This window comes from Lactuca saligna, chromosome 1, assembly GCF_052625555.1.
Source record: "Lactuca saligna cultivar CGN05327 chromosome 1, ASM5262555v1, whole genome shotgun sequence".
Lineage (NCBI taxonomy): Eukaryota > Viridiplantae > Streptophyta > Magnoliopsida > Asterales > Asteraceae > Lactuca > Lactuca saligna.
The window spans coordinates 144151052-144163794 of NC_136417.1; the positions used below are offsets into that span (position 1 = coordinate 144151052).

A 12743-nucleotide genomic window follows, 5' to 3' on the forward strand; every position below is an offset into this window, starting at 1 on the left:
GAAAAGGGATGCCGTAATCTAACATGCAAATAAATTGAAGGTAAGTGAATGACGATTCACTAATTCTCCATCACAAAACTTAAACTATTAGTCCTAAGTGTCTTTGAGAATTCCTAGGTTCGGATGAGATTCATTGAACTATTCAATGGCATGTTTAAATCTCGATATGCCCCTCTTGTTTGTGACTGGGATGCCGAGGATCACAAAGCGGGTGTGAATTACCATGCAAATTCACATGGTGCCTTCATTGTAACGATCACCTATTCGATGTGCCGGTAAACCACACACGCTCCATCGAACTATGATAAACAATGAATCACCCTTTGCCACCTTCGCTTAGAACCAATTAGTGTGCCGGTAAACCACACACGCTCCACTAACGTCTTAGCAAGGTGCAAAGTGTAATTTCATGGGATTGCATCAATTCACTTTTCCTAAAGTAACTAAGATTGGGAAATTTTTAAAAAAAAGTTTTAGTTACTTCGTATTTCTTATTATACTTTTAATGAGAGGATGAGGTTGCCCTATCCTACCCGTTCGGCTAACGACCCTCCACCAATCAAGCAAGCGGTGGGTGTGAGTGTACACCCATTAAGCGCCATTTTATAGGCCGCAACCTTATACCCACCTTATAGATCGGCTTCGTGAATGAGGCCTACTAGCGGTAAGACTAGCATTTAGTTATACATATATATATATATTATTCTAGTAATATCATATAAGTATAGGGTTGCATTTTAAACTTTTCAAAATCTAGGTTTTGAAATTTAAGTTGTCTAAATTAAAACTTTTAATCACAAATATAAATTTCAAAACTATAGGGTAGGTTTTAAACATTTAAAAACATGGAGGATCAAATAACAAATAATTCCAATTAACAATTTAATATTCTAATTATCTTTATTTGATTTATCTTGATTTCTTTGAAGATAATTACCAAAATAATTAATCATTATCATATAAGGAAATTAAATATTTTATTAGATGATAAATATCTTTAATTAGATCAAGATAACAATCATATTTATCAAAAAATCGGATTTAGATTGATCTAATATGATTAAGGCAAGTTTCCATAAGATAATTATGAAAAAATCCCGAATCTGGCCCTTCCTGACGCTTGGACTCGCCAAGTGCACAAGGGGACTCGCCGAGTCAGGCCTACTCGACGAGTCCACCTTGGAACTCGCCGAGTCAGTGACTCAAACCCCAAAAATTCGAATTTTGCAGGTTTGTTTCAGTTAATCAAACAACAATTTAAAGAAAACCAATCTAGGCTCTGATACCACTGATGGGTTTTAGCCATAAGAACTTTCCTATGTGCGCATGCAAAACCCTAATGCTTGGATCTAGGCTTTCTAATAAACATGCTTTTGAATCCAAGACTTCTAATAGCTAATTAGGTCAAATAACAAAATTGAAACAGATCTAGAATCATACCTTTGAATCCCTTGTTGATCTTGTTTGTCTTGGAGCTTCTAGAGTCACAATTGTCACTCCTCTAATGGCTTACAAACACCAATAGCAAGCAAGATGATTTAGGAGAGAGGAGAGGGGAGGAATTCGGCCAGAGTATCCTTGCTTAAGGTTGTGTGTCGAATTCCCTCACCCATGGGGTCTATTTATACTTGTAGACTCCTTAAGGGTTTCACCCTAAACCCTAATTGGATAATCTTCTCTTAAGGCTATCCAAACTCATTCCATAGATAACCCTATGGACGATTTGAGCTATCCTAAATCTCTTAGAATCCGTCCAAGGTCCATCCTAATGGATTTACAGTCTAAAGTCTAACTATCAAACAATTGACAGTTTATACCCTCTTATTTAATTAATCTCTTTAAGTCACCAAATTAATACCAATTAATTTATGACTTATATTAATCAAATAGCTAAATATTATTTCTTATAATATTTACTCTCTCTTAACAAATCATCCTTCAAGTTGCTATGGTGAAGGCAACCCAAAAGGACCATGCACAACCGAATATAGTTACAGTCTTAGACACTATTCCAACACCAATATCTCATAATTATCAAGGCCTAATTATGGCCTATCAATGACACAATTTTCCAAATTGGGCCCAACCCCTCATATAAGCTTTACCCTAAAGCCTATCTAAATGTTCCAGTCCATATGATTTTTCTTGGATGGCCCATTATTGGCCCAATCACCAAAGCCTATTGGAAAGGCCCAACTCAAGGCCCAAGTAAGATTAGGGTTTCACATAAAATGATAATTATGGTTAAACGTTTCTCACTTAACCTATTAAGGACTTAATCCATTAAGTCCATCACCCTACTAGATAAATCATATGGTGTGATTAGGTGTAATTCACAATTCCATTCCAATGGCCCAAAAGTGGGTCCCAATAAGTCGAAGGTCCATAAATCCAATATTAGGGTTTTCTAAACCCTAATTAGGGTTTCCAACCCCATCTTAGCCCAATAGGCCCCATAACTAGGTCTTTTGGTCAATTAGGGTTCATTAGGCCCATTAGGGTTTCTTGTCCAATATTTTGTCCAAGCATCCAAAAATCAACTACACGCAAGCAAAAGCACACCACCACCCAACACGACGGTTGGTGGCGGCAGGAGGCGGTAGGCACCACCCTACAGTGGAGGTTTGAGTTTTCTTTTCATTATATTAATATCTAATTACATTTACAATGCTTAACCCAAAATAACACATCAAAAATAAAATTCACACATAGCCACCTTGTGGTGGCCGGTGGTGGTGAGTGGCAGCATCTACCATGGCAACCATGGCGGTTTTTCCTTCAGTTTCTCTATTCAACAACAACACACATACACGCTCCTGGAACACAGCAGCACCAGATTATACACTCAATCAACGAACTTGTGGCGGCACATGGTGGTTGGAGATGATAACCACCACCTCACGGTAGTGATGGTGGCGGCAGGTTTTCTTGCTTCCCTGCTCAAAATAATGCACATACTACTTCACACATTAATAAACACACACACACACACACAGCTACGTCCTACGGTGGCTGGTGGTGCGTTTCTAGACCCAAGCTTACATATACATCTTGTGGAAGCAATCCAAGTCCATAAACGACATCAGACCAAGACTTCTAACCACCGACTAGGAGGTTATGGTCGTCGGAAAGGGCAGAAATGGCGGTTCAATGGCCGCCGATGCCTACAACCATCAAACACGACATCAAAACATGAAAAGAACGAAGGAAATAGGAAAAAGAAGCTGCAGATGACCTTACCAGCGACTTCTCGGTAGTTCACGACTCGAGCAGTGACGAACCCGACACATTCCTCTCTCCTCGGTGGTTCTCCGGTTGCCTGCGACGTCTCCGGTAACAAAGGTTGCGCTTCAATGGTAAAACAGTCACTCGGCGGCCTTGACTAATCGGAAACAAATGGGAAAAAGTAGGTGGCGGCTGGGAGGGCTCTCCTGGACGATGGTGGCTGTAATGGGTTACTAGGGTTAGGGTTCAACATTCAAATGAGAGGGAAAAAGAGATACAGGGTTAAACCCGTGTGTTATGCCAACTTTGCCCATATTTCCAAAATTAGCCCCTCCTAACAAAATCTTTTTAGTTTAAATCCAACAATTTACCCTTTAGCCCCTGATTCCATAAATTCATTTCATTTTAGGTCCAAAACTTACCAAACAGCCCCTCCTCTACAAATTATTTTGAACTGAAGCCTATATATTACCATTCAGCCCCTGTCTTCAAAGATCCTTTCAAATCAAACCCATAATTTACTAAAACAACACTCAACCTTCACAGTTCTTTACAACTCAATCCAGAAATTACACTTAAACCCCGAAAACCAATGCCTTGCTAAATCATTCCGCATTTAGGGCTACTATTCATATTAGCTTTTATCTATTTATTTATTTAATAAACGGGGTATTACAATATATTTACTTACGATCTTTATATCCATACGTTTTTTATGAATGCATATATGGATATTTTTTTTATAAAACCGTAAATAAAAATATATACATTTTAACGAGAGTAATCTTAACAAAAGTTAAAATAGATTCAAAAAACGAACATGTGGATATAAAGATCGTAAGAATATGATATCGTATGAAGAAGTTACGACATTTAGAACACAAAAGCTAAGCCAAACCACAAGACCTACCCAACCAAGCAGTCGAGATCGCGATGAACATTATCATCAACAGCCCCAAACACCTTATCTATGATTGTCCCTGGTGAGAAAAACCTAAAAAATCATTCATAAATACCGAATTTTGAAACAAAAAAAATATTAAGGACTAGATGCACAAAATATTAAGGAATAAATGTATACAAAATGATATATATATTACTCTATTAAGTCATTTTTACAGGTTAACCTGAAGTAACTGATTATAAGAACTGAATATATAAAATTTAACAAGTTGAAGGGGTATATATAAACGAAAAAACTTATTAACCAAATATATAAAAAATAAGAAAAATAAATTACGCTTTCAAGTCCATATCCCTTACCTTTTATTACAATGCCAATTTGATATATGATGATGACAGTTTGACGGTCAACGTAATGCAAATATCCAACAGATTTCCCAAAATATTTTTTTTTATTAATATTGCTCATGAATATATAATTTACGACGTAATCAAGTTAATCACAACATTTACCCGTTATAATCTAGAATACATAAGCAAACCACGTCACCAAGAAACAAAAAAACACAGAACCTTTTCAAATTTCTAATCGTTTCTCTTAGTTTCTTTAAATGTAGCTTCTACATTGTTCCTTAATCCCGACAATCCATGTATGATTCAACTAAACAAGGACATATATTTGGATCAACTACCCCATAAATAGACAGTTGGAATCCCCAAAATGTTAAACCTTCAATATTAGTATTATGGTAATATATACAGGTGTAATGAACCAACCTTGTCTCGACAAAAGTGGAAACAACTACCAAGCTGCAAATCTGACATTCGAATTTACAAACAAAGTTCAAATGTCGGAAAAGTCGTACCTTAGACACCATCGTGTTAAGAAGCTATAATAGAAAAGACAATAATATCATTTTGTGCAAATTGTAATGCACATGCACTATATATGTTACTATATAGAATTGAATGCACTGTATATGTTATTACATGCGCAGTTAACACAATTTGAAAATCAGATCCAAAGTTGAAATTAAAAATAAAAAAAAAAAAAAAAAAAAAAAAAAAAAAAAAAAAAAAAAGACCAAAATTAAAGTTTAAGGATTATTTTTCAAATTTTTATAATTTAATCAAACATAATATCACCTTCACACGTGCCCAGCAGCTTCAGCCACCTGGCAGTCTCTCATCCCATGACTCTGCTTGGCTCGCCACCTCTTGAATCTTGATTACATGCGCTTTCTTGCTCGTTGACTACTCCTCCGTAGAAGTTATCTACTGATCATTCACCCGGCCTCTTCTCCCACACTTCAATCAAGTGAAAAAAACACACTTGTTATTCCTCTTTATCAATCGCTGATGTCTTCAACTTATGCCACCGACGGTGCCGGAGCAGTGAATACTGGGATGATCCCGCCGGGAAAACCCATGTCGCTGGAGCAACAAATTCTTGACAAAGGGTCTCAAATGTTGCAGTCCTTAAGTCCCATTAGGAAGATGAGCCAACATGCTTGTACTTTTGCTTTGTACAGCCATGACATGTCTCGTCAAATCGAGACTCACCACTTCATCACGCGACTTAACCAGGACTTCCTCCAGGCTGCAGTTTACGACACTGATGACTCCAATGGCCGTCTCATCGGTATACACATATCTTTTAGTTTCACATTAACTGCGTATTGAATTTAAGCGTTTTAATTTGACAGGTGTGGAATATATAGTTTCTGATACTATCTTTGAAACGCTGCCACCTGAGGAACAAAAACTCTGGCACTCTCATGCCTACGAGGTTTATTCAAATTAAACCACTTTCATTTCACACATGAATTTCTTTAAAGATATGTATTGATCATAAAAAATTGTTTTCTTCAGATAAAATCTGGTCTTTGGGTTCACCCAAGAATGCCAGATATGATTGTCATGCCGGAGTTAAAAAATCTAGCCAAAACTTACGGCAAGTTTTGGTGCACATGGCAAACTGATAGAGGTAAGATTCACTGTTTGCTTGAGTAAAGGAAACGATAAGGATTTTAATTTTTTTGGTTGATTGGTATTTAGATCATTGGATGGGTACTGTGTAGGTGATAAACTTCCATTGGGCCCTCCGTCGTTAATGATGTCTCCACAAGCGGCGGAGGATGGGGTGGTGAAACCAGAGTTGGTGAAGAAGAGAGATGACAAATACAACTTCTCAAGAGATGATCTGATGAAGTCGAGGATTGAGATTCCGGAATCAGAATGGATAAACCCAACAGCTGATTACTGGAGGCAGCACAAGAAATGTTTTGAAGTGGACGTAGAAAGCACGGATATGAAGAAACTGTGTGCTTTCCCTTAAAGTGAATAGTTTGTACTCGACTTGCAGATGGTATAAGTGTAGATTTGTTTGTAATAAACCTAAAGGATTATACCCTAGTCCTTTTAAACACGGATAGGACCTTTTAAACACAATCGTATAAACATCGTATAAACGAATGTGTTGGCACTAGGGTCGTCCCAAGTCAAGTTGGGGGCCGTCCCAACTCAATTTACTCAATTTGAGTTCCGGAAACCCTCAAAATTTAATAATCAAAAACAATGATACGGAGATAAGTACATGAGCATTTGCTATATATATATATATATATATATATATATATATATATATATATATATATATATGTGTGCGCGCGCTATGAAAACAATACAATGATATAATAAACCATTAGGTTAGCACAAAAAAACTAATAACAAAAAAAACACAAAATCAAATCATTTTGAAAAACTACTACTTTGGTGTTAGAAAAAAAAAAAAAAAAAAAATGAGTGATTGGAAAAAAAATCATAGTTTGATGAAAAATAGGTAGGTTAGTTTGATAATAATTTTTGATAATAAAACTATAGATAATAGTTATTATATATTAAAAGACGATGCTAGGTAGAAAATCCCATATATAAATAGAAAAATTATCCATGATAATGGTTAGAAAAAGATCAAAATTTTAAATGGAATAAATGTATGTGTGATTTGTAAAAAAAACAAAGAGTTAGGGATAATTTCTATAACTTGGATGATTTTTGAATAACAAAGAAGAATGAAGGCATTATTTATGTAATTTGGGTTCAAAATAAAGTACTGCTTTTAAAGGTATTAAAAAATAAATAGAAAAAAACTTTCAAAAGATTCGAATACGTTTTTAAAGGTATTAAAAAATAAATAGAACAAAGTCTCTAAAAGATTCGAACCTAGCCGCTTCTTTTTACTTGGCACATTACTAACCATCTAGTTTAAGGAAATTTTGGATAAATTTTAAAAACAATTCATATATATAAAGTAAGAGACAGATATAATTTTGGAGCCCCAAACCGTAACGAGGTCCGGGGCCGTCGCCCAGCTTGCCCACCCTATTGGGCCGACCATGGTTGGCACCTAGACAGGAAATAAAATAATTACCCATCAAGCCGAACTACCCACTAGACAAAGACAAAGTCAAATACTAAAAAGAAAAGCAAACACAATGGAAAATGAACCGAAAAACAATTAAGGTATATGTCTATCATATGTATCTGCACGTGAGCATACAATTAAGGTATGTCTGCCACATGTATCTACAAGTACGTGAGCATACTATGAAGGTGGTGTTATTTCAATATTCTCTCTCAAGTCTCAACACATGCTTCCATGAGGCCCAATATGTCGCAGAATTCAACCAACTATGTAGGCTTTTTGTAAACAGATATGCAATTATTCTCTGGTGTTTAGATATTGTAAATCAATTTCTTCTTTAAGAACCTTCTCGCGGATAAAATGATAGTGGACTTCTCTCTTCACATCTTGATTCATGTATATCTTTTAACAGTTGCATGAGCCACACTCTCTTCAGCTGCCATTGCAGCAACTTGGTACTCGGCTTCGGTAGTGGAGAGAGGCACATGGTTGGTTGATGTTTGTTGCACCATGACACAACACTTGATCCAATCATGAAGACATAACCTATACAGTGTTCATGTCACCAGCATAGTCAGCATCGTAGTAACGGATAACATGCTTCCTGATTTCCTCTTAAACATAATTCCATGGTTCAAAGTTGTCTTGATGAATCTCAACACTCATCCATCAAGATGAGGTCTTCTAGGATTTTGTATATACCTCATTAGGCCTCCAACTACAAATGCAGTATCTAGCTTTCGAATAAATAAGGCTTCCCACGGTCTTTTTATACATCGTAGCAACTTCAAGCTTCCTGTCTGCACTTTCATAAAGTTTTGCATTGGTAGCCATGCGAGTCGCGGCAAACTCGATCATCCCAAATCACATCAACAGATAAATCATGTATTTTCATTGGTATAGTACTATATCTTCATAATATACTTCTACTTAATCCCAGAAAGTGATTCAACATTCCAAGGTCTTCCATGTGAAACCTTGTACACAAGTTTTCTTTTAACTGTGAAATTTCATCACCAAGGTCTCCTATTATTATTAGATCATCGATGTACATTAGAACAACCACCACTTTGTCACCAATCGTCTTCACAAATCGGTATGCATCGGCCATTGTTGGAAAGATATCATTATGCTCAAGGAACTCAATAATCTCCCCAAACCATGTTCATCAGGATGGCTTTATCCATACAATGTTTTCTGTTGGTTCAGTCCTTTATCTGGATCAAAAGAGTTTACACCCAAACAGAGTAAGCAACAAAGGTGCAGAAAAAGATTCCACTTTTCTCTTTTATTTCTGAATACTTGAAAACAAAACAATAAATGTAAAGCTAAAATGCAACAAAAAGTGTGCTCCTAAAGTGGTGGCAACTAAGTCACTTATTCCTATTGACAAGGTCAACTAGGAGACCAAGTCACAATTACTTTTTCCACATACTTCCCCTTAATTCTAAACTTTGACTTCAAGCCTTACAATTCCCAAAAGGTCCCTCATTTCTATAAACTTGAGTCGGGGCAAAGCTTTGGTTAAAGGATGTGCTCTTTGTTCTTCACCACTGATATGCTGCACTTCGATTTGTTTCCTTTCATTGCAACCTCGTATGAAACGGAATCTGGTGTCAATGTGCTTACTCCTCCCATAGAAAACAGGATTATGCATAAGGGCTATGGCTGATTTGTTGTCTACATACATCCTGACACATTCTTCTTTCCAACCGCTTAAGTCTTTTAGCAAACTTCTTAACTAGAGTGCTTGGCATGCTGTTGTGGTTGTTGCCATGAATTCTGCTTTGCAAGAGGACAATGCCACAGTTTGCTGTATCATCTAGGCTTGCACTGAGGGACACACAGGTTGTGTTTGTTGGGTTAATCCAGAAGACATAGGGGCAATTAAGTAATTTTGAGTATCGATTATTTTTATTTACTTTTACGTAAGTCAGGTTGAAGTAATCAAAGGGCATGTAGGCCATTTTCTCTTTTTGTAGCTTAGTAGTCACGTGGGTAGTTGTTTCCTTATTTCTAGCATGCTGTTTAGATAAATAGCAGGTTGTTTTCCTATTTTTGATAAGCATAAATAAAACTCATAAAAGTTTTCCCCCAAAATATCTCTCTCTTTCTCTATTGTTTTAGTACTAGGGGTTATTTGTATACCCCACATTTGGTATCAGAGCTCACGGTCTATGCCAAAATACTAACCAAGACTAACAACTATGGAAGATAGAAATGAAAAGGAAAGCTAGGTTATGCTTCATTACCCGATGTTGTCAAGAAACAATTATGCTGCTTGGGCGATAAAGATGAAAGTCTTCATGCAAGCCCAAGGCGTGTAGGATGTAGTTGAACCCAGAACCGCGAACACATTAGTCGGACAAAAGAAGAATAAAATGGTGATGGCGGTCATCTATCAAGGGATACCGGAAGACTTATTGTTGTCATTGGCTGAGAAACAAACAACTAAGGAGGCGTGGGAAGCGCTGAAGACTATGTTCCTTGGAGCGGACAGAGTAAAGACAACAAGAGTTCAAACTCTTAAGGTCGAGTTCGAAGTCTTATGCATGAAAGAAGTGGACACCATTGATGAGTTTGTTGGGAAAGTAAACAACATTATGCGTAATATTAGGGTATTAGGAGATAACTAGAAGAGTCGTATGTTGTGAAGAAATTGCTTAGAGCTATTCCAGAAAAATTCCTGCATATTGCCTCTACAATAGAGCAATTCGCTGATCTCGAGACTATGTCTGTTGAAGAAGTGGTGGGATGGTTAAAAGCCCATGAAGAGAGGGTATGTGGTCGAGGGGAAAACAGTGAAGAAAAAGTGTTGGTGGCCCAGAAAGAGTGGCTTGAGAAGAGTAAAAAGGAAAATGACGAGGCTCAACGGATGTCACAAAAGAATGGTAGGGGAGGATACTCAAAAACACATGGCGGGGTTCGTGGCCATGGAAGAGGCGGTTGGAACAATCGTGGCGGACGGAGGGGTGGCAACCCTCATCAGCACCGCGATACTAGACATGATACGGGGAGTAGTAGAGACAAAACCAGAGTACAATGTTACAACTGCCAAGATTTTGGCCATTACGCCTTAAAGTGCAAGAACCCACAGAAGGAAAGGAATCAGGAGGTGCATCTGACCCAAGGCCAAGATGAATATGAACCAGCACTTTCGTTAGCTAAGTTTCAACCAGTTGAAGCCCAAGAGGAAGTGTATCTGAACGAACAACATGTAGTATTAAAGTTAAAGAGTTCAAAAGATATAGATAACCAGATGAAAGTATGGTACCTGGATAACGGGGCATCGAACCACATGACAAGCGACAAAGATAAGTTTCAGGAACTTGATGAAAGTATTCGGGGTTACGTAAGGTTTGCAGATGGGTCCAAGGTGCGGATAGAAGGCAAAGGATCCATTGTCTTTCAATGTAAGACAGATGAAAGACGAGTGCTACATGAGGTGTATTTTATCCGAAGTCTATGTAACAATACAATAAGCTTGGGGTAATTAGTAGAGACTAGTGATGAGATTCTAATGAAAGGTTCGTTTTTATGGGTTCATGACAAAACTAGAAGACTCTTAATAAAAGTAAAAAGATCCCCTAATCGTCTCTACAAAATCATTCTAAATGAGGCAAAACCAAAGTGTTTGCTAGGGAGCAGTGAAGAAACATCATGGTTGTGGCATGCTCGCTTAGGGCATGTGAGCTTTCAATCACTTAAAAGGATGGCAGAGAAAAAGATTGTATTGGGATTGCCCAACATGGAGCAACCTGTACATCTGTGTAAAGGTTGTATAGATGGTAAACACTCTCAAAATCCATTTCCTACACAAACATTTTATAGAGAAAAGGCTAGATAAGAACTGATACAGGCGGATCTTTGTGGTCCGATCACACCTTCTACACCATCTGGAAACATGTATTTCCTGTTACTTGTAGATGATTTCAGTCGTGTGATGTGGTTATATTTGTTAAAAGATACGGATGAAGCATTAGGGTATTTCGAAAATTCCATTTGCTTGTTGAGAATGAAACGAGTGAAAAGATGAAAGTGTTACGAACAGACTGAGGAGGCGAGTTTTTCTCAAAACAATTTGAAGCGTATTGTGACGAATCAGGCTTAAGACGCCATTTTACAGCACCATATTCGCCACAGCAAAATGGTGTTGTTGAAAGGCGTAACTGCACGGTTGTGGAGATGTTACGAAGCATGTTAAGTAGCATGGAGATTCCGAAGGTGTTTTGGGGAGAAGCAGCACGACATGCAACTTATATCCTTAACCGTGTGACAACGAAAGCACTGGGAGACAAAACACCTTATGTGGTGTGGTCTGGATGGAAACCAAATCTAGAGCATATTAGAGTGTTTGGGTTTTTAACTCATGCAAAGCTTATGTGAGGTAACTTGCAAAAGCTTGAAAAACGTAGTGAGGTATTGGTACACTTGGGAATGGAAGCAGGAAGTAAATCCTATAGATTGTTGGACCCAAACAGGAGAAGGATACGAGTGAATAGAGATGTGTATTTCAAAGAAAACAAGGTTCGGCCATGGGAATCAGCTAAGAAAATTCGAGCATCTCCTGGAGTAATTCTCACATTTGGAACCATGGTACAAGATCAAGAACATGAGGTACAAGGTGTTGACCCACTCACTCCTTTAAACCATGCAACAGGTGATGACTACGTAAGTGAAGAAGTGGTTCACGAATCCCCATTAGAAGAAGATACCAAGTCAAGTGATCATCAACAAACACCCATCCCGACAACACCAACAAGCTCTGTAGGGTCCACTAGTCCATCCTCATCATCAACAGGAGGTGGTGCACCAAAACGATACATAACCTTGGCTGTATTATACGAAGAATGTGATGAGCTTTTATTCATGTAAGACATGGATGAACCCGTTAATTATTCCATGGCTTCTACAAAAAGGGAATGGGTCAAGGCGATGAAGTCGGAACATGAAGCAATTGAGAGAAATCACACATGGAAACTCGTTGATTTACCGGCAGGTCGAAAGCCTATTGGCTTGAAGTGGGTATATAAGTTAAAAAGAGATCTGCAAGGAGAAGTTTTGAAGCATAAGGCGAGATTAGTCGCAAAAGGGTATGTTCAAAAGCAAGGGTTGGATTTCAATGAAGTATTTGCTCCTGTCGCAAGAATTGAAACAATCTGAATCATACTCGCCATAGAAGGTAAAC

At 37.7% G+C, this 12743-nt stretch overlaps 1 protein-coding gene across 1 annotated transcript; it reads left to right on the top strand.

The window, feature by feature from the left end:
- The first annotated feature begins 5411 nt into the window (after window positions 1-5411).
- On the top strand, window positions 5412-6574 carry LOC145000968 (histone acetyltransferase (DUF1264)). Its single transcript, XM_078960281.1, has 4 exons — window positions 5412-5770; window positions 5835-5917; window positions 6001-6115; window positions 6210-6574. The coding sequence occupies exons 1-4, from the start codon at window positions 5488-5490 to the stop codon at window positions 6464-6466; spliced, it is 738 nt and encodes a 245-aa protein (XP_078816407.1). The 5' UTR covers window positions 5412-5487; the 3' UTR covers window positions 6467-6574.
- The last annotated feature ends 6169 nt before the right edge of the window (window positions 6575-12743 follow it).

Bases quoted from the DNA above. Each gene is read 5' to 3' on its own strand.
- LOC145000968 (XM_078960281.1), top strand. From the start codon at position 5,488: ATGTCTTCAACTTATGCCACCGACGGTGCCGGAGCAGTGAATACTGGG. The intron at 5,918-6,000 runs GTTTATTCAAAT...TGTTTTCTTCAG, and splicing joins GGCACTCTCATGCCTACGAG to ATAAAATCTGGTCTTTGGGT. The intron at 6,116-6,209 runs GTAAGATTCACT...GGTACTGTGTAG, and splicing joins CACATGGCAAACTGATAGAG to GTGATAAACTTCCATTGGGC.